This window comes from Pleurodeles waltl, chromosome 7 (assembly GCF_031143425.1).
Source record: "Pleurodeles waltl isolate 20211129_DDA chromosome 7, aPleWal1.hap1.20221129, whole genome shotgun sequence".
NCBI lineage: Eukaryota > Metazoa > Chordata > Amphibia > Caudata > Salamandridae > Pleurodeles > Pleurodeles waltl.
In genome coordinates this window covers 738,125,481-738,148,156 of record NC_090446.1, presented here as the reverse complement: position 1 = coordinate 738,148,156, position 22,676 = coordinate 738,125,481, and the positions used below count along the sequence as shown (strand labels likewise).

At 46.6% G+C, this 22,676-nt stretch overlaps 1 protein-coding gene across 1 annotated transcript in view; it reads left to right on the top strand.

Moving 5' to 3' along the window:
* The first annotated feature begins 656 nt into the window (after positions 1 to 656).
* Positions 657 to 22,676, top strand: part of NME5 (NME/NM23 family member 5) — a 75,813-nt gene continuing 53,793 nt past the window's right edge. Inside the window, exons 1-2 of the mRNA XM_069202009.1 lie at positions 657 to 792; positions 18,044 to 18,202. Of these exons, the coding sequence (XP_069058110.1) occupies positions 18,074 to 18,202 (129 nt within the window). The 5' untranslated portion in view covers positions 657 to 792; positions 18,044 to 18,073. The remainder of the gene's footprint in view (positions 793 to 18,043; positions 18,203 to 22,676) is intronic.

Below are 22,676 nucleotides of genomic sequence, written 5' to 3'. Positions count from 1 at the left end.
GGCTCCCTCTTTTCTGTTTCGAAATGTTGGCAAGTATAGCCTCTACACTTTCAAAAATCGCCAGCTGCCCCCACCCGCACCACTTATTTGTATTGTGGAAATGTAATATTGCCAATTCTGTGCCTATGCTGTAGTTAAGTGAATCTTACCAAAACATTTTGACTGTCATACAAAACCCAAACACCTATGCATTGTTCTGGCACCTGATTACAGTTTACCCAGAGGGGAACAGCTGTTTGTCTACATGTTCCCCGGTTTGAAATAGTCCTGGATAAAGACTAACTTCAAGAAAAACAGTCAGTAAGCCTGTAACCCATATATAGGTAGCCCAGCCTGTGTGTATGAGTCGCAATATGTTATTGAGTTTTTGGGACAGACGATGGAATGTTTCCAATGATTACAACTCACAGTCTTTTGTATCAAATAAGAAACGCTATCGATTTCAATTGGGCTTGGACTTCAACTTCACTTGTGTCTGGTTACAAGATAGACGGCGCTGCAGCGGCCATAGCGGTTGCAGTCAGACCTTTCCTATCCAATCCGCTTCCACAAGGGGCGGGTAATGCTTTGTGAAGTGGCTCCTATTGGTTGCGGTGTGGTTTTTGGTACACATAAAAAAAGAACCATTTTAGGTGAGCGCTCTAGTGTTCGGGATAGTCTCAGGCAGTAACTCAGAGCTTCCGCGCACGACGCAGAGGGAGGCTCTGTCTAGTTCCCTTCCTTTGTTTCCTAGCAACGGACGCGGAGAAGCCGAGCCTGAAGAAAGTTGAAAGAAACAGCAACGAAAGAGAGGTGTGTATCTACCAGTAATCAGGGAGACCTGATTGGGGTCAGGAAGGACGGGAGGGTAAGCATTAGCACATTCATCGGAAAGGACACGAGCCATTGAATTCGCGTATTATTCCTTTAATGTTTAGTAGACTCCTATGCCTTCTCCATTGTCAGCGATCGCTCTATCGCAAAACATACATGACCCATCTTTCTCAAAATGCATTGCTCTTACGTTACTTACGCAATAGGATTCGTGGTAGTGACACTTTAGTCCCCGAAAGTGCTTCTTCATTTCCACGTCTCCACGGTTGATATTCATATCCCCCGCATTCACTAGCCAGAGAGTCTATCTTGCACCCCATTTATTTTCTCCCTCAGCAGCTAAGACGTCAGCCCAAAGACGTGTCTACATTCATCCGCATAATAAACAGTGCTCATGCAGGGTCATCTTAATGATTTTGCGCGCCCTGAGACAAATGTATTTTGAGGGCACCTGTTTGGAACAGCTTTAAATGAATGATTCATTTTCAGCTCGTTCACGCCCTCTTTGGCCAGGTGACCGACAGTGCACAGATGTCCAAATTCTAAATGTTTGCATTTAATAATCAGGGATAGATAAGTGTTTTTTCAATATTATGACAGAGCAGCAGCTCACTAATAATACTGCGAATAATCTCTGTGACACCCTTCCTTTCCTCATATGAGGTTTTACTGTGATCTAAAAACCTTTTTATTGATGTTCGATGAAACATACACACACATTTTCTCTCAAAAATGTCTATAACAGGCTCTCACACATCACCAACATTAAAACTAATTGAAAAGAGAACGGTATTGAAAACAATCCATGTAAGAATTACTCAAGGTCACGAGGGCAAGACAGCAGAGTAGAGCTGGCTCTATCAGGAAGGGGGCCTTGGACCAGAACCCACTTTGCCCATCTCTTGAAACGTCTCTGGCTCATGTACCATCTCTACCAGACAATGCAATTAGTTCCCTGATTGGTTTATACACTTCTGCTATATCATGTCTGAGGGACACTGTCTGTTTTAAAGTATTAAAAATCACGTTTTTACTTAGTTTGCCTTTTGACTGTATGTTGCCCATTTTTAAGGAAACCTACCAGACCACCTGTCTGTTCTCAAAAGACCTACTGTATGCTTCCCTCGTTCCAAGAAATTACAGGGGCTCAGAGCCCTCCCGTTGCATATCATTGTACCATTGGTTGGCTTTATTATCAATCTTATTTACTTCTTCCTACTCAGTGGCTTTGCTTGACCCGGTTAGTCCCACTTGTGTTTGTCCCTCCACCGGAGCATAACCTCTTTACTCTAATTAGCTGGCTTCTGTCCTTCCATTGCCCACTTTAAGTGAACATTTTTTCTTCCTGTTGAAGAACTCCATGAGAGTGCATGTGTTTTATAGGTCTCTCCTTGTCTTCAGCGCATACGCCCTCCAAATGCCCACCCGCATTCCTTGTTTCTCTCATGCGTATCTCTCCCCTGCACCTTGCGCTATTCTCATCCTCATGCTTCTTCCCAGCTCCCAGTGTTTCCTGCCACTTTCACATGCTTGTCCCCCACCCATGCGCTTTGTGGTCTCCTTTTCCCTGCACACTCTGCTCTTCTCTCCATGTGTGCTTCTCCTTTTTCCTTCTTGCCCCCTTTTGGTTTCCCCCACTGGCTACTCCTTTACACCCTGCAGTCCTTACTTTAATTTGAGCTTTTGCAGCTAAACAAAATTTTATTTTTAATACATAATGATCTAAGTGACACCTGCCATCTTGAATTAGTAAATATAAAATTACAGCAAGTGGCGCCTGCATAATTCGCTTGCGAACACATTAGTTCTGATGCATACTCACACATGCGTCATCATGCAGCAGCGGTTGCATCAATGTGCTTTATTTCTTTATTTTATGATGCTGCACAATCTCAGGGAAATGCCTGATGCTGTAGAACATCGCAAAAAGGCATTGGCAAAGTCAATAGTTAGCAAGGGCCAGATGTATTGTCTTTGTCAATGCTTGTTGCTTGATTTTTCCATGGATTTTATGTGATTGATCATCATCAGGGGCTCATTCTGGATTGCTTTTGCTCTGATTGGCCAATGCTATTCTTTCAATTTGAACTGAGGAGAAGTATGCAACAATTTCAACATTTTGTGATTTTCAGGTCAAGCCTACCAGACAGCAGAAGCTGTCTGGTTGTAAGAGGCCTACTGTCAACTACCAGTATTTTACAGTGGGCTTAAAGCCACTATATTGCTTACCACTGATTGGCTGCATCCTCACTCTCATTTGCCTGTTTTTGTTTTTCAACTGGCTTGCCTTGTTCATCTTGTGATTATCCATCCTACGGAGCATAGTCTTTTTACTTGTGATATTCCACTGCTCACAATTAGGGAACTACGTTTTCTTTCTTTATGCTTAAGTAACTCACAAGAGTGAACATTTTATACTATGTTAAGGGATTTGTAAAGCGCATGGCTGCTCCAGCAACGGGGCTTTCCAGCGCTAAGCCTGAAACAGTGGTTGGAACTTTCTACTGCTAAAAGTGAAAAATAAGTTCCCTGCAACGTGCTAGATAGAATAAAGCCAAGGTTTTAAGATCTTCCTAAAATGCAGGTGATTCTCAGTGTACTTGATGTAAAAAGGTATTGAATTCCAAGCAGCAGGGGCCTTAGTGCGAAAGGAACAGCCTCCGGCCGTCACTCGCTTGATGCCGAAAGCCTCAGCCAATGTGTTTTCCAGCTGTCTCTCTTGTGTGCTTCTCTTCCCCTTTGCCCAGTTGCTCCAGGCCGTGTATAGGTGGTGTTAACATGATCTGTAGAGGCAGTTTGATGTGTGCTCTTAATAGTGCAGCCTGGCAGCACCTTACCCCCATAGACATAAACACAGCCTCTCAGCTGTTGAGCAGGCTAATGAACCCCACGCCTGCCTTTAAAGTTTGCTCCCCAGTATTGCAGAGGTCCACACTGTTTGCCTTTTGCTGTTTCTTTCTTTTTTAATAATACAAGTGTAAGTGTACCCCTTATATAGCTGAATGAAATGTGAGCTCATTCGATCCTGGGCTACAGTTTGTAATCTTTAATAAAAATGAAATTTGTGATGAATGCTTACATACATTATTTCCACAAATTTGCTGTAAAGATGTTCATAAAGCACCGGGGAGCAGACTGATGTTTCTGTGCTTGGAGTTCTGTTTGTTTACAAAATGACATATTGTATAATTTATTGTTTAAAAATCTTCATGTCCGTGGAATTTGTTAAACGTAAAACGGTATAGTGAGAGCGTAAAAGGAATAATAATGAGTATCTGATTTTAATTCTATAGTGCAGCAAGAAACAAGTAACACCTCTGAAAATAGGGCAGTGTATTCCTCCATGTTCTGAAAATTAACTCTTAAAAATACCGATAGTTTGAAAGCACCTTTCACATTTATTCAGTCTGAAGATGTTATAAAGGATTAAATGTCCTCTTGAATGCACAAGCTTGTGATTTCACTTCAGACTGCCTGCCTGTGCCTTCGTAATTGGCTTCTCACCCAGTACTGGAGTTTCGTGGTGTGTGGGAGAAGAATTCTGCATCCTTTCCATTGAAAGTGCAGGTTTTCCCCTCAACACTGTGGAGCTTCTATTGCCTCCTCTTTTTAGGTCAAGCCTAGGCAGCGCACATGCGCTTTCTACAAGACATGCTGTATTCAGTTAAAGGACTTTGATCCCGCCTGTTGCTTACCATAGGCTAACTGAAGTGCTGCTCTTCTTGGCTGCCTCCTAACGGGTTCCTACAGCAGATACATCACTTCGGTTCCTGGTTGAGGAGCACTGGCCAAATGCATTTTCCTTACGCTTGAACTGTTTATTTACTGGTTGTGGGTACACTTTAAAAAATATATATATATATTTTTTTGATTGCTTCCTGCCTCGGCTCGTGTTCTTTTTGGCATTCACAGTTGTAGAGTGACTGCTTTTACTTCAGGTTTCGTATGCATAGAAAGTTTAATGTCATCCCATTGTTTAATTAATTTTATTACCTGTTTAATTTTATTTGTTATGATTAGCATGTATTTTGTAGAGTTGATGCCAAGACTCAAACCCGGTTCCCAAGTCTCTGTATGTTACACCACATCTAGCTAGAGTGTTAGAACATAGAGCAACTGATTGTTTTATTGTAACCAGCATAAAAAGGTTTCAGAACGAAACAATTTATAATCTGTACTACAAATTAGCTAATTAGCTTTCAGACGCTTCTCTGGCTCTTTGGTTCTGCTTCTCAGCTCTTCTCTGCCAGCACCGCTTACTTTCAGGCTCTGACATGGCCCCTTCTGTACCAGCTCCCCACCCCCTCTGCCCTCTCTTCCTTTCAAACACACTAAGGCCCATATTTATACTCGGTTTGCGCTAAAGTAGCATCATTATTTTTTTACGCTAATTCAGCGCAGACTTAACTTCATATCTATACTTTGGTTATGGAGTTAACGTCATTTTCTGGACTTTAAAACCTACCTTGCGTCAATGAGTTACAAGGTAGGCTTTCCTGTCCAGAAAAGGACGATATGGCCTTTGCTCCATATATTTATCCCTGTGCTAAAATAGAAAACAGGGGTATAGGGGCCTTAAATAATGGCGCTAAGCATGCTTAGCGCCATTATTTAACGCCTGGGTATGGGCAGGCGTAAGGGGACCATGGAAAGTGCCGACAGGTGCCCTTCCCTGGCCCCAGGGACACCCACACCAGAGGCACACCATAGGATGCGGGACCCATCCCAGGTAAGTATTTTTTTTCCCCCACTCTGGGCCCTGTCTTGGGGGCCCCCTGCACGGCGCCGGCCCCAATGGCCATGCCCAGGGGACATTCATCCCCTGGGCATGGCCATTGGGAGGGTGGGCATGGCTCCTGTCTTTATCAGACAGGAGCCATGTCCATGGGGATTGTGCGCCAGAAAATGGCGCTACACTTCTTAGAGGCATATTTCTACCTCTAAACAGTCTAACGCCATAATTCGGCGCACAAGCCCCGGTTTCCCCTACACCTTCCCCGCCCAGTTAGCGTCCTTTCCATGGACGCTAACAAGGCATTAGCGCCATTCCATAAATATGGCGCCCGGCTGACATCTTGGAATGGCGCTAGCCGGCGCTATACTTTTTCACGCAAAACTGCGCTAATGCAGTTTTGTGTGAAAAAGTATAAATCTGGCCCTAAGTCGTGAGGCTGATCCTGTGCAAAAAATAACCCTGACATTTGAGGTGCTCCAGGGATACAGTGTGGAGGTGCACTCCACTCAACCCCTCCAAAAGGAAGCTGCCTCACATAGGAGCCATACCTAGCATAGCCTTCATCTCAGCAGTTAACTTGCATTGGGCTGCAAGGACAACTACCCTTCCTTTGTCCTCTCAAATCTTTGCTCGCTTTAAAAAATGTTTTTTTTTAAAAACACGATTTAAGGGTTCTAGTAACCTTGTAACTTGTATCGTCGTCATAAACAAAATTTGTTTGACAGCCCCCTTTACCTGAAACCCTTGAAGGGTTTTTCTTCGCTGTTGTTGGCTCAAGTTTATTTGTGCGTCACTTTTGTGCCTGTAGTCGGAGGCCGGCCTCTCCCTACTAGGTTGCTGAACCAAGCCTGGCGCTCGTCGCTAGGTGCCTTCCGCTCTCATCCTCTGGGTGAAAGCACACAAGCTTGGCTTCTCTGCTTGTCTGATTAGTGCTGTTTATTAAGATGAACCTGTTGAACTACCAGTACCTGGACAAGATGGACAACAACATTAGCATTCTCTGCTACAACGGTAAGTCTGGCCGGGCTCTTACAATGGCAAGGGCAGTTGGTTTGTGTTTTTCCCCTCGTGGTTGTTGATCTGTCTGAGCAGTACACAAAGTTTCATATAGCGCGAACTCGATCGGAGGCACACTTTACATAAAAGTGAAGTTTAGTATAGTACGAAGTTGATAAAAGGAGCGGTTTTACATGACCACCACTTAGAAGTTTAGCAATTGCAAATATGCAAACTGGAGCAGTTACAACAGTAAAAACAACAGAAAACATCAATGGGGCTCTCCCAGCACAGCAGGAAAACCACTACTATGATATTCACTGCACTCTGGAAAATCGCTCCATAATGCTTTGCGGGCATTTCTTTTTCAAAACAGTTTTGCCCATAGCTCAGCCTGTGGTTGTCTTAGCACAACAGGACCACCATCAAAACATTCAGCATGATGCACTCTTTCTGTCCAAGTCATCTCTGGGTCCCCACACTAGGTTTGGAGGACCCCAAAATAGTGTTCTGTCTAACCATTTAATGTCTTTTAAAGCTCTCTCATGCCTGGAACGTTTGTTTCATAGCTGGGAGTAGTTTGTATTCTTCTTTGTAATAGTATTGTAGTGTGCCTGCTAGGCCTCAATGTGTAAGGCACTACACCCTCTAGGGGCTACAAAGAATATGTGTGTGTGTGTGTGTATATATGTATATATATATATATATATATATATATATATATATATATATATATATATATATATATATATATATATATATAATATTACACTGCATTACTTTCTGACATTCTGTTTTCATATCGTTCAAAACGTTCAGTACAACATGCTCATTCTGTCCAGGTCATCTCTGGGTCCCCATACTAGGTTGGAGGAACCCCAAAATAGTAACCTCTCCCACCATTCAATGTCTTTGCAAGTTCTCTCATGGCTGGAATGTTTGTTTTACAGCTGGAAGTAGTTTATCTTTTAAGGGCCTTCTTTGTAATAGTATTGCAGTAGGCCTGCTAGGCCTCAAAATGTAAGCCACTATGGGGGTCATTACGACCCTGGTGGCCGGCGGTATGTTGGCGGTAACAGCTATTATGACCGTGGCGGAAAAGCCACGGCCATACCGCCGGCCCCTCCACTTTACCGCCAGGATTCCGCCTGGTGGTCATAATCCCCAGGGCAGCGGAGCAAGCACGACCGCCGGCCTGTCCATGGTGGTACACACCGCCATGGAAAGGCCGGCGGTAAGGGGACTTGGGGTGCCCCTGGGGGCCCCTGCACTGCCCATGCACTTGGCATGGGCAGTGCAGGGGCCCCCAGGCATAGCCCCATCGCGCATTTCACTGCCCGAATTTCGGGCAGTGAAATGCGCGACGGGTGCTACTGCACCCGCTGCACATCAGCATTGCCGCCGGCTCTATTACGAGCCGGCTGCAATGTTGATGTGACATTTTCGCTGGGCCAGCGGACGGTAACACTGTTACCGTCCGCTGGCCCAGCGGAAATGTCATAATAGGGAGACATGAATACCGCCGGCAATGGCGGTATTCTGTCTCCCGCGGCCTCGGCGGTCTTTTGAAAAGACCGCCGAGGTAGTAATGACCCCCTATGTCATCTAGGGGCCACATATATGGATACACTATTATTTTCTGCCATTCTGTTTTCATGTCGTTGTGCCCTCTAGGGGCTGACTATATGGTACATGATTCTGTTTTTTACAAGTGCTATTTTTATTAAGGTGTCTTTTAGGGGCCGTTCTGAGCATTCTATCTAGGTAATCTTTGGGTCCCCACACTAGATTGGTGGGATCCCAAAATAATAATACAAAACAATAAAATAATGACTATTTTCGTTGTTGCTGCATATAGAGGAAGAAGGTAAATGGAAGTGATTTAGTTATATACAGGGCCAGTTGAATTTTGTGGCAGAGAGGACCAATTGTGCGACAGGGTTGATCAATTTATATGGCAAGAAAAGTCCAGTTATGCATTTACACCGCCAACAGCTATAACTCAAGCAAATGTGAGACCTATTGCATTGCAAATGCTTATGCTGTCATTTGCCAACTGGAGCCCAAACTCTGTGGCTTGCCTAGTCTGATTCGAATCAACACAAGTACTATCTAAACTTTTTTTTAGCCTGCGACTACTAGCCCCAAACTTAAATGAAGGCCAATATGCACTTGCAATAAGAACTTTAATGTTCAGCTTTTCATCATATGCCTGGTCTTTGTGCATGTATGGGTTACCGGAAAACGTTTCTTTTCTTTGAGCTACTTCCCTGAGATTTCCATGCCTTAACAAGTGGCTGGTGAAACACGGCTCTCAATGTGCTCAATATCTAGAGCTATCCCTGCTCAATTTGACTTCAGTGTGGGTAAGCAATCTTAATGTTAAGCAAATATCTATGAATTCATAACTATTTTTAAAGTGGATGTGCATCTTAAGACAATAGCTTCATTTTATGGTGGAAGTATGAACCGATGCCATACCAAAATGTCGGTTATGTTTCCACACCCACGCGCCAACACAGATTAAGAGAATAATGGTTCCATTTTGTGTGTGGCTGCTTTTAACAAAACTTGTTTCCGTACATTAATCAAAGATCATCAATGAAGGAAAATAGCTAGGGCAACGCGTAAGTTTGGAGTAAGTATTTGTTGGACCTGGCTTTTTGACAGGGACATCCCCAAACTTTTTGCCTCCTTCCTCCTATTTTTTCTGACCTGTTGTTGTTGGCTTTTGACCTCTGAGCACTTTAGCACTGCTAACCAGTGCTAAAGTGCATATGCTCTCTGTGTAAATTGTACTATTGATTGGTTTATCCATGATTGACTATTTAATTTACCTGTAAGTCCCTAGTAGAGTGCACTACATGTGCCTAGGGCATGTAGATTAAATGCTACTAGTGGGCCTGCAGCACTGGTTGTGCCACCCACCTCAGTAGCCCCTTAACCTTGTCTCAGGCCTGCCATTGCAAGGCCTGTGTGTGCAGTTTCACTGCCACTTCGACTTGGCATTTAAAAGTACTTGCCAAGCCTAGAACTCCCCTTTTTCTACATATAAGTCATCCCTAATGTGTGCCCTAGGTAACCCCTAGAGCAGGGTGCTGTGTAGGTAAAAGGCAGGACATGTACCTGTGTAGTTATATGTCCTGGTAGTGTAAAACTCCTAAATTCGTTTTTACACTACTGTGAGGCCTGCTCCCTTCATAGGCTAACATTGGGGCTGCCCTCATACACTGTTGAAGTGGCAGCTGCTGATCTGAAAGGAGCAGGAAGGTCATATTTAGTATGGCCAGAATGGTAATATAAAATCCTGCTGACTGGTGAAGTCGGATTTAATATTACTATTCTAGAAATGCCACTTTTAGAAAGTGAGCATTTCTTTGCACTAAAAACTTGTTGTGCCCTTCAATCCACGTCTGGCTAGGTTTAGTTGACAGCTCCTTGTGCATTCACTCAGACACACCCCAAACACAGGGTACTCAGCCTCACTTGCATACATCTGCATTTTGAATGGGTCTTCCTGGGCTGGGAGGGTGGAGGGCCTGCCCTCACACAAAGGACTGCCACACCCCCTACTGGGACTCTGGCAGACAGGATTGAACTGAAAGGGGGCTTGGTGCATTTCTTAGACACTCTTTGAAGTCACCCCCACTTCAAAGGCACAACTTAGTATAAAACAGGGCCTCTGCCCTACCTCATCAGACACTTGCTGGAGAAGAAACCTGAACCAGAAACTACATCCTGCCAAGAAGAACTGCCTGGCTGCTCAAAGGACTCACCTGTCTGCTTTCTACAAAGGACTGCTGTCTTGCTGTTGCCCTGCTGCCTTGCTGAACTCTTGTCTGGCTGTGAAAGTGCTCTCCAAGGGCTTGGATAGAGCTTGCCTCCTGTTCCTTGAAGTCTCAGGACCAAAAAGACTTCTTCCTTTCACTTGGACGCTCTGTGCGCCGAAAATTTCGACGCACAGCTTGTTTCGCGGCGAGAAAAACGCCGCACACCGACGCTGATCGACGCGACGCCCTCGGGACGATCGAGACTTCGACGCACAACCTTGCAAGGACAAAGCCGCCCGACTTCCCAGGAGAAATCGACGCGACGCCTACAGTGAGCGCGAAACTTTGACGCACGGCCTCGCAAGGACAACGCCGCCCGACTTCCAAGGAGAAATCGACGCGACGCCTGCCGTGAGACCAAAATTTCGACGCACGGCCTCGCAAGGACAACGCCGCCCGACTTCCAAGGAGAAATCGACGCGACGCCTACCGTGAGATCGAAACTTCGACGCGCAGCCCCGCAGAACGACGCGCAGCCGGAAAATAAGCAGGAGAATCCACGCACAGACCCGGGACATCTGGTAATCCCCGCGATCCACAAAAAGAGACTGTCTGCGCGCCGGAAAACGACGCCCGACTTCCCCGCGTGGAAAAGAACGACGCAAGTCTGTGTGTGCTGAGGAGAAATCGACGCACACACCCCTTTTTCCACGCATCTCTTCTCCTGTGGCCCTCTGAGGAGATTTCCCACCAGAAACCAGGTACTCTGTGCTTGAAAGACACTTTATTGCTTTTTAAAGACTTAAAGACACTTAATATCACTTTTCAGTGATATCTTTACAAATTCGTATTGCAACTTTGATCGTTTTGACCTACAATTACCCAGATAAACATTCTATATTTTTCTAAACACTGTGTGGTGTATTTTTGTGGTGTTATACTATGGTGTTGTATGATTTATTGCACAAATGCTTTACACATTGCCTTCTAAGTTAAGCCTGACTGCTCGTGCCAAGCTACCGGAGGGTGAGCACAGGCTGATTTTGGATTGTGTGTGACTTACCCTGACTAGAGTGAGGGTTCTTGCTTGGACAGAGGGCAACCTGACTGCCAACCAAAAACCCCATTTCTAACATTGGTGATCAGCGGTGAGGATAGGACTTGTGTTTGTGCAGTGACATACAGTAGCTAAGTATTTCACTACCTACCCACAGTTGAAGGTCAACTTGATCTTTCATCTTTTTTTTTGCTTTTGGTTCTCTGATGTCCTCCTGGATATACTATTGATATTTTGGACTTTGGATTTTGGTTTTTGCCGGTAAGACCTTGTCAGCAATGAGATTGCTTACCTACTCACTCTTTGTGCCTACTGACCACCTCACTAAGGCTGACTTAAGGAGGCTTTGCAGAAAATGGGGCCTTCCTGTATCAAGGAAATCTACTAAGATGGAAATGCTACATGCCTACGTAGTCTGGGCAGAGAGAGAGGCAGAAAAAAACCAAATGACTAAATACCCCTCAGATGAGGAGGGGGACTACTCAAATGAGGAGGATGACGACTCAGATGAGGAAAGAGATCCAGTGAGAGCAGAATGGCTCCGAGCTCGAGAGCGGTGGGTGGAAGAACTAGATGAGTTTCTTGAAAGGGCTGAGGCAACAAGTCTCTTAGCCCTGGAAGAAGAAAAGATTGTAGCTCAGGAGCTGAGCTGTAAAGAGCTGAAACTGGAGGCCGGAAGGGCTGAGTCCAGTTCAGATGGTGGCAGCAAAAATCTTGCATCCAGTACTGCTGAAGAAGGGCACAAGCCCAGAGATGTGGTGCCCAACTTGAAGAAGGGAGTTGACACACCCCAGGTGGTTCAAGAGTATGAGGTAGTTCCCGTTATGCACAGGGTCCCTGAGAAGGATTGGGGAACTGGCACAGGGAGTCATATTCCTACTGTGGGGAGGGACACTTTACTGACTCTAGCAGAGAGTGACAGAGAAAAGGGTTCCCCCCTGGTGGACGTCCTGCATATAGAGTGTAGAGACATCCCAGAAGAGTATGGGTTGAGTGTCAGGGACAGGCAGATACTGTCTCACCAGTCTCAAGAGGGTGACATAGAGTGCTTTTCCAAGGCTGAGTTACTGGGTGGTTGGGTGAAGGGTACTGTGGTTAATACATGTGAAGGGCAGAGTGATGTAATTGCTGGAGAGCATATGTCTGGTCCTTATTTTCCAGAGCTACGCCAACACCAGGTGGAGTGTGAGTTCTCTGACCCCAGGGAACTTACAGTGGAGGCAGACTTTTGGGTGAGTACCAGAGAGTCTGAAGAGGCATGTGGGGGTGCTCCTGAAGGGAGTGGTCTAGGTGGTTCCCGACCAAGTGAGGTGGGAGAGGATTGTAGTGTCCCAGGTAGGTCTCAGAGCCTAACCTGTACCGTAGGGCCACCTTTTGAGGGAAGCCCCGCAGTGTCAGAAGAACTTGGGGGGATGACTGTAGACAGCATCCCAACAGTTCTGGTGTCTGGCAGTACCACTCCTAGTGAGGGGGTGCAGAAGTCCAGACATAGGGTTGAGAGGGGGTGGCAGACCCCAGTGGAGGATCTTGAAAGTCAGGGGTCAGCTCTGAGAGCAGAGCCCCCCAGGAATGACCCAGGTGAGACCGTTTCTGGTTTGGGGGAAACCCAGACTCTGCCGGATGGGCAGAGGTCGGGAGACCTGCGCCAACCAGACTCTTGTGTGGCCCTTGGGGACGGCGTGTCCCTTGTGGGGGGTGAGAGTGCCCCCCAGGAAGTCCTGGCATGCCAGGCAAAGATTCAACCTCAGGGTGGTGACTCTGGGTTGGATAACCGGGTTCAGAGGTTAAACTTTGACCTGGTGGGGGGTAGATGTGCCCCCCAGAAAGTCCTGGAATGCCAGGCAATGGTTCAACCTCAGGGTGGTGACTCTGGGTTGGCTTACCAGGTGAAGAGGTCAAACTCTGACCGGGTGGGAGGTAGGTGTGCCTCCCAAGAAGTCCTGCTGTGCCAGGCAATTGTCCAACCTCAGGGTGTTGACTCTGGGTTGGATGATCAGGTTCAGAGGTTAAACTCTGACCTGGTGGGGGGTAGGTGTGTCCCCCAGAAAGTCCTGGCGTGCCAGGCAGTTGTCCAACCTCAGGGTGTCGACTCTGGGTTGGATGGCCAGGTTCAGAGGTTAAACTCTGACCTGGTGGGAGGTAGGTGTGCCTCCCAGAAAGTCCTGGATTGCCAGGCAATTGCCCAACCTCAGGGTGGTGACTCTGGGTTGGCTAACCAGGTTCAGAGGTCAAACTCTGACCTGGTGGGGGGTAGGTGTGCCCCCCAGAAAGTCCTGGTATACCAGGCAATGGTTCAACCTCAGGGTGGTGACCCTGGGTTGGAGAACCAGGCTCAGAGGTTAAACTCTGACCTGGTGGGAGGTAGGTGTGCCTCCCTGAAAGTCCTGGCCTGCCAGGCAATGGTTCAACCTCAGGGTGGTGACTCTGGGTTGGATATCCAGGTTCAGAGGTTAACCTCTGACCTGGTGGGGGGTAGGTGTGCCCCCCAGAAAGCCCTGGTGTACCAGGCAGTTGTCCAACCTCAGGATGGTGACCCTAGGTTGGAGAACCAGGTTCAGAGGTTAAACTCTGACCTGGTGGAGGGTCAGTGTGCCCTCCAGGAAGTCCTGGCGTGCCAGGCGATTGTTCAACTTCAGGGTGGTGACTCTGAGTTGAATGGCCCAGTTCAGAGGTTAAACTCTGACCTGGTGGAGGGTCAGTGTGCCCACCAGGAAGTCCTGGCGTGCCAGGCAATTGTTCAACTTCAGGGTGGCGACTGAGTTGAATGGTCAGGTGCAGAGGTTAAACTCTGATCTGGTGGGGGGTAGGTGTGCCTCCCAGAAAGTCCTGGTTTGCCAGGCAGTGATCCAGTCTGAGGGTACAGACCCTGGGCTGGAAGACCAGGTTCAGGGTGTCCCCCGGACCTGGAGAGAGGGGCTACTGATAACAGTGCCCCTACCCTATTGTCTTCTGAGGAGGCCACTCCTAGTGGGAGGGTGCTGGACCCCAGAAGGGAGGGCAGGGGGAGGGAAGCCTCACCCTGGGCCCTAGTCCAACCTGAAGGTACAGACCCCAGGTTGGAGGGCCAGTTGCAGGTTAACAGCCCTGCACTGGTGTAGGAATGGTACAGGGCGACTTCTATAAGCACCCTGACCATGGTGGACTCTGGGGGTACCGCTCCAGGAGGGAGGGTACAGAGCCCCAGAGGGGAGGACCAGGTTCAGGCTGTCATCCCTGACCTGGTGGAAGGGAGAGTGGTTAAAGGGTGCCCAGCACCTGGGGCTGCCGCCCCCCACTCTCCACAGCCACAGTGGTGGGAGAGCTTTGAGAGGCCTGGGGCCTGGCTCTCATCCCTGACAACTGTCAGTAACCACTGTGGCTTGCTGTCCGGGTGGACAGAGTTATCCCTGGGGAGGGGACAAGTGTCACACCCCGGGGATAGAATGGGCAACACCACTGTGTTGGTCCTGGTGGTACTATCCTGCTCCTGGGATACATCTGTGAGCAAAGTAAGGTTAGGTGCTGCACAGATGGGATCCGCAGGAAAGGAGAAAGGTTCCCCATGGATGGGCTTAGTGGGCCCTGAGAGTATGGACAGAGGGATCCAATTGGAGTCAGGAAGGCGAAGAACTGGAGCATGCCCCTGCTGTTGTGGGCCTGGGTCCTTGTTCTGTCGCCTCAAACAGGGAAGTACATCAGGATAGTGATTGTTCTCCCCTGGCTTTAGGCTGGTAGGGGGTCATGTTGGACCTGGCTTTTTGACAGGGACATCCCCAAACTTTTTGCCTCCTTCCTCCTATTTTTTCTGACCTGTTGTTGGCTTTTGACCTCTGAGCACTTTACCACTGCTAACCAGTGCTAAAGTGCATATGCTCTCTGTGTAAATTGTACTATTGATTGGTTTATCCATGATTGACTATTTAATTTACCTGTAAGTCCCTAGTAGAGTGCACTACATGTGCCTAGGGCATGTAGATTAAATGCTACTAGTGGGCCTGCAGCACTGGTTGTGCCACCCACCTCAGTAGCCCCTTAACCTTGTCTCAGGCCTGCCATTGCAAGGCCTGTGTGTGCAGTTTCACTGCCACTTCGACTTGGCATTTAAAAGTACTTGCCAAGCCTAGAACTCCCCTTTTACTACATATAAGTCATCCCTAATGTGTGCCCTAGGTAACCCCTAGAGCAGGGTGCTGTGTAGGTAAAAGGCAGGACATGTACCTGTGTAGTTATATGTCCTGGTAGTGTAAAACTCCTAAATTCGTTTTTACACTACTGTGAGGCCTGCTCCCTTCATAGGCTAACATTGGGGCTGCCCTCATACACTGTTGAAGTGGCAGCTGCTGATCTGAAAGGAGCAGGAAGGTCATATTTAGTATGGCCAGAATGGTAATATAAAATCCTGCTGACTGGTGAAGTCGGATTTAATATTACTATTCTAGAAATGCCACTTTTAGAAAGTGAGCATTTCTTTGCACTAAAAACTTGTTGTGCCCTTCAATCCACGTCTGGCTAGGTTTAGTTGACAGCTCCTTGTGCATTCACTCAGACACACCCCAAACACAGGGTACTCGGCCTCACTTGCATACATCTGCATTTTGAATGGGTCTTCCTGGGCTGGGAGGGTGGAGGGCCTGCCCTCACACAAAGGACTGCCACACCCCCTACTGGGACTCTGGCAGACAGGATTGAACTGAAAGGGGGCTTGGTGCATTTCTTAGACACTCTTTGAAGTCACCCCCACTTCAAAGGCACAACTTAGTATAAAACAGGGCCTCTGCCCTACCTCATCAGACACTTGCTGGAGAAGAAACCTGAACCAGAAACTACATCCTGCCAAGAAGAACTGCCTGGCTGCTCAAAGGACTCACCTGTCTGCTTTCTACAAAGGACTGCTGTCTTGCTGTTGCCCTGCTGCCTTGCTGAACTCTTGTCTGGCTGTGAAAGTGCTCTCCAAGGGCTTGGATAGAGCTTGCCTCCTGTTCCTTGAAGTCTCAGGACCAAAAAGACTTCTTCCTTTCACTTGGACGCTCTGTGCGACGAAAATTTCGACGCACAGCTTGTTTCGCGGCGAGAAAAACGCCGCACACCGACGCTGATCGACGCGACGCCCTCGGGACGATCGAGACTTCGACGCACAACCTCGCAAGGACAAAGTCGCCCGACTTCCCAGGAGAAATCGACGCAACGCCTACCGTGAGCGCGAAACTTTGACGCACGGCCTCGCAAGGACAACGCCGCCCGACTTCCAAGGAGAAATCGACGCGACGCCTGCCGTGAGACCAAAATTTCGACGCACGGCCTCGCAAGGACAACGCCGCCCGACTTCCAAGGAGAAATCGACGCGACGCCTACTGTGAGATCGAAACTTCGACGCGCAGCCCCGCAGAACGAAGCGCAGCCGGAAAATAAGCAGGAGAATCCACGCACAGACCCGGGACATCTGGTAATCCCCGCGATCCACAAAAAGAGACTGTCTGCGCGCCGGAAAACGACGCCCGACTTCCCCGCGTGGAAAAGAACGACGCAAGTCTGTGTGTGCTGAGGAGAAATCGACGCACACACCCCTTTTTCCACGCATCTCTTCTCCTGTGGCCCTCTGAGGAGATTTCCCACCAGAAACCAGGTACTCTGTGCTTGAAAGACACTTTATTGCTTTTTAAAGACTTAAAGACACTTAATATCACTTTTCAGTGATATCTTTACAAATTCGTATTGCAACTTTGATCGTTTTGACCTACAATTACCCAGATAAATATTCTATATTTTTCTAAACACTGTGTGGTGTATTTTTGTGGTGTTATACTATGGTGTTGTATGATTTATTGCACAAATGCTTTACACATTGCCTTCTAAGTTAAGCCTGACTGCTCGTGCCAAGCTACCGGAGGGTGAGCACAGGCTGATTTTGGATTGTGTGTGACTTACCCTGACTAGAGTGAGGGTTCTTGCTTGGACAGAGGGCAACCTGACTGCCAACCAAAAACCCCATTTCTAACAGTATTCATGCAGTTTAAAACTATTGGTAAGCTATGTGGAGTAGAACATAATTAAGTCAATTGCATTTGTTTATGCTTCTGTTGTTTTCCCCCTTAGTTTGCTAACGTGTGAGTGGAGAAGGCGGAATGTATGGCCCTGCCAGTCCGAGGGATATATGTCCCAGTTTATCAGAGATCGCTTCTATGCCAGGCATTTACTGCTATGCCAGTCGCCACTGCAAAATGTAAAACTACGCAGTACCCTCGTTTTCTGATCTAAATGAAATAAGTACTGCACTGAAGTAGTGGTCGAAGGTATCTGAAAGCAGGTGCCCCATGGCTTAATGATGCTGGCCTACAACCCCACTCTGTGTATGTTTGTACCTGGTGTTAACATGAACCATGTCAAATACCAAAGCTGTTGTTAGCCAGAGCTAATGAGGTTAAAGTGAGGATTTGTTTTTCTTGCACATGTTTTGAATCTGCGTGCTAATCTTGTTATTGCAGCAAAAGCATTATTCTGGGATAATTAGTAACACTTCTGTTGGGCCTTAGTTAGCTGGAGTCCTAGATGCTGCCAAAAGTGGTTATGTGGATTCGAAGTTATACACGGCATCTTTTAAACATGACACCATCATAGATTTAAACCATCCTTTGGCTGAAGCAGTAAAATAATTTGAATGTCTATAAGGTACATATTTTATTTTGTCACCCTCAGTATCACAGGTCGTAAAGCATTTACGCAAACATGGAAATATGCATGTCTGAACCGCAGATTTATGTCGAAAGAACTCTGGCTCTGATTAAACCAGATGCCATTCACAAAGCAGAAGAAATTGAAGATATAATTCTCCGGTCGGGATTCAGCATTGTTCAGGTAAAAGCGTGGAAATGTGTAAGGTTAATGAACATCTTTCTGATATTTTTGTTATGAAGATTACTATGTTACATTTTGTCAAAATGATTCTGGTATCATTTTTAGGCAGCTCCTTAGCTACCTGCATATGTGTATGTAACACAGAGACCATACTGTTCCTGAGGGCATCGGAGTTGTTTTCAGTGAAACTGCAGCCTTTCCTCTATATCTGTTGTCATAAGTGAAGTCTTATTTGTGACTGATGCGATTTGTGGTGTTGTACAGCATGTTGTCTGACATGTCAGCTCTGATGTTTTCCGTGTTGTAATTTGTTATGTTATGTTATACCGATTTATAGAGCGCATGGCTACCTGTAGGCTTCCCTTCACTAATAGCGAGACAATTGGGCCAACCTATATATTATGCTATGAGCAACCAAGTTTTAAGAGACTTCCGGAAGGATAGTTCATGGCATTAAGGCGCAGACTAAGTGGATCTGAGTTCCATAGCTTCACTCCCTGATACCTCAGATCTTCCGCCCCATCTAGACTTCGTTACTCTGGGGACAATGGCTAAGGAGGCAGTGGAGGATCTAAGATGTCTAGAAGGTGTATAGAAAGAAGCAAACGTCCTAAGTAAGGACGGACCTCTATTGTGCAAAGCTCTGTGGAAGTAACACATGGTCTTAAATTCAGTCTGATGTGCAACGGGGAGCCAATGGAGAGAGGAAATTGCTGACTTGACAGATTCATGCCTTGGTATGTTTAAATGCAAACGACCCGCAGCATTCTGTACCACCTGGAACTTCTTGATCACATACTTGGGAGAACCAATGTACAGAGCATTACCGTAGTCCAGACGCAAACTGATCATGGCCTGCATAATGAGTCTTTTGGCCACAAAAGGGAGGATTCTAAAGACCTTCCTCAGGAGCCTAAGCAGGCCAAAAGCGGTTGCAGAAACTTTATTGGCCTGATAAGCCATAGTGAGTTGCGGGTCAAGCCAAACTCCCAGGGTCTCAATAAGTTCTTTGGGGGATGGAAGATTGCCCAATTCTTCCCGAATGATAGGGTTAGATCTCGAATGTGAGTTATGCCCAAGTATCATCACCTCAGTCTTAGTATAGTTGAGTTTCAACCTACTTAAGGACTTCCATGCTGCCACAGCTTGCAGACATGGGGCAAGTGATGAGTCGTTTGTGCTGGAGTTTGTAGATAGTGATACTACAAGGTGTGTGTCGTCCACATATGACACTAAAGACAGCCCAAAAGGCTTAACTTCAGCTAGAGGTAACATATAAATGTTAAATAGGGTGGGGCTAAGGGGCGACCCCCGAGGCACTCTACAACTGTTCTTGACTGGGTCAGAGAAATAGGATCTATCCAAGACCTGATACGATCTTCCCTTCATGAAGGATGTAATCCAACCTAGGGCGGCACCCGAAATTCCGATCTCTCGTATTCTTCCCAGTAATATGTCGGGGTCCACCGTATCAAATGCCACACTAAGATCAAGAAGAATTATTGCTGTAGTCAGGCCCTGAGCCGTCTAGCTTCTTGTGTAACAGCAATCAATGCTGACTCTGTACTGTGACTGGGTCTAAAGCCCATCTGGGTGGAATGCAGGATATTATTGTCCCCTAGAAAGTGGGAACATTGGGCGTTGACATGTCTTTCAATAATTTTAGACAGGGCCGGCAGCAGAGATATCGGTCTATAATTAATAAGAAGGGCAGCGTCTAAGTTGGGTTTTTAAGGAGAGGTTTAATAATGGCATGTTTCCATTGCTCAGGTACTGTACTCCCTGACAGTGAAGAATTCAGAAGCTTAGTAATAAAAGGTACAATAACTGGATCACCTAGTGCTAACACAGAAAGATGGGCTGGATCTAGTGGGGGGAACCTGACTTAAGGGTAATAAGGGATTTCCATAACGAATCTTCGGATGTAGGAAGAAATGCCACAAAGGTGCCGGGACACACAGACTGTTGTCCCATCACCTCCGAGGACTGAAGCGCAACAATAGGAAGAGTCGAATAGATGTCTAACACTTTTTGTTGAAAGAACATTGCAAGGTTGTTGCTATGTTCTTGGGAAGCCTCTAACAAAGCTGAGCTCTGTTGTGGCTGGGTGATTTCCTTGAATATCCGAAAAATCTCCTTAGGGGAGTTTGAAGCCAGCTCTATTTTTGCTGAATAATAGGTAGATTGGGCAATTTTCATCTCAGCGTGGTAGGACCTGATGGCTCTTCTGTATATTTGTTTCAAAGAGTTATCATAAGATATTCACCATATTCTTTCTGATTTTCTACATTCTCTTTTGAGATGTTGAAGATGGTGGGGAGGGGACCAGGGAGCGCCTTTCATCCGACGCCCTCTGGTTTCAGTGGAACAAGGTACGAGCACATCAAAGCTAATCGAGATCCAACTATTAAAAGAGTAACAGGTCCATAGTCTTGTCCTTAGTGAGAGGTTTCAGCCTCTCCAAGGTGTTAATCCAAATGTTGGCTTTAAGATTATGCCAGTGCCGGCAAGGAAGAGCTATATTATGAGAGTCTCTTCTGGAAATCGGAGTTGCTAAGTTAAGGGTTATCCGAAAATGGTCAGACCAGACCAGTGGAATAGGAGGAGAGGAATTCAACTCATTGAGGTTTGACAAAACTAGGTCAATGGTATGCCCCTTTACAGGCGTAGGACCCTTGATCAGTTGCACTAGGTCAAGAGCTTCCATATCCATTAATAAGGATCTGGAAGAGGAATTGTTTTTATCCTCTGCATGAATGTTAAAATGTGTTGTCATTAACGATGCCATGAACAATGCATGGCTTGGCATCATTGTTGCTTAATCCAAGGACATAATTGTTAGTCTGATAGTCTCTACCTCTTTCCAAATAAAGATGTTGCAACCCCCTCAATAACTACACATGCTGGGCTACTATGTAATCTGCCTCATTGTGTTTTCCACAGTTTTAGAAAGGAAATGTGTTCAAATTTAAGTGCACACTATAATTAAGGCAGCCAGGCTAGTGGAAATTACACCTTCGGCTCTGCTAGCACTGTAGGGGTTTTCCAGAAAGTGGGTTAATAATTTGGGAAATTGGTACCCTTACTAACGTGATAAACATCTGGGTACGGCACAATACAGTTCTCAGTAAAACTCTGCTCATCCCTTGGTAGGTATGTACAAGCAACAGGCAATTCCCAGAGAAATGTGTTTTAAAATCAAGCAGTATAAAAAGTTTACTGTCAAGAAAACAACACAATAAAATTCCGAAAGCATTTTGAAAAAATAGAGAAAAATGAAAGCGATAAAAAACACCGAACAATTCAAATTGGATATGAGATGCAACTGATATGAATTTAAAAATTGTGAGAGAAAAAACACCTGGGAAATACAAAACACCAATCAGAAGCACCCATATGGGGCTGAATGGGGGGGCCCTAGGCATGATTTTAGGCTGACTGTGATGGAAGGAAGGATGGATGCACCAAGGACTTCATGCGGTGAAAGCTTTACATTGGGACCTCCAACGAGGCAAGGTCAGGAGCTGAATAGAGCCTGTGCCCCTCAAAGTCAGATACATTGCCATTGAGCTCCTGCTGAAGCTTTTGTTTTTGGCATCAAAGGCTCCAAGTGGCACAAAGCTAGATTCTGTAGCTGCTGATGTTGTTTAGCTACTGGGACAGATTAGCACCTTGTCTCGGTCCAAGGTTTTCTTTACAATTTAGTCAGTTTTGTGTTTTTTCAAATCTTTGGCTTTAAGCAGTATCTTGTCAGGGTTCTACAAGGCCAGATACCTTTACTTGAAGGCCCTAATGAACCAGTGTTTAGTGCAGTAAAAGCTCAAAGGGGGACTCATCTGTTTTTCTTTGCCACAGAGGGTGCTCCCTCCCAGGGACGCCTCAGTATGTATTTTCAGTCCTCCAGAGGTGAAAAAAGACCAAAGGCCTCATAACGAGATTGACGGGCTGTCAGTCGGCCCGCCAGCCCTGTGGAGAGGGGGCCACTGCAGGGTAGCTGGCGGTCTCCCTCTCCCTCCGGCCTTATTACTAGGTTTTCACTGGGCTGACAGACGGAAACCTCAGAAATTTGAGGTTTCCGCCAGTCAGTCAAATGGAAACCGTGCGTTGGCATTGGCCTCAGCTTCTTATGGAGCTGAGGCCAATGTCATCACACAGAAGTTGCTTCCAGCACTCTCGGAATACACTGTCCGCCGAACCGGCTTTCTGCCAGCCTTCTCATGGGGTGGTCCCTGCCATGAAAAGGTTGCTGGAAAGTGAAGTTGTGATCAGCATGGTGGTGCTGCTTTAAGTACCGCCTTGGCTGAGCACAACTTCAACCACCACCTACCCATCAGGAACTTTGTTCCTGGTGGTGGCAGCAGTCCCCTGGCTGTCTGACCACCAGAGTTGTAATTTGGCATGTGTGATTGGCAGCAGACACAATGGTTTTGCAAGTCCTGCACCCTCCTCCCCACCTGAGCAGCCCCGGCCACTA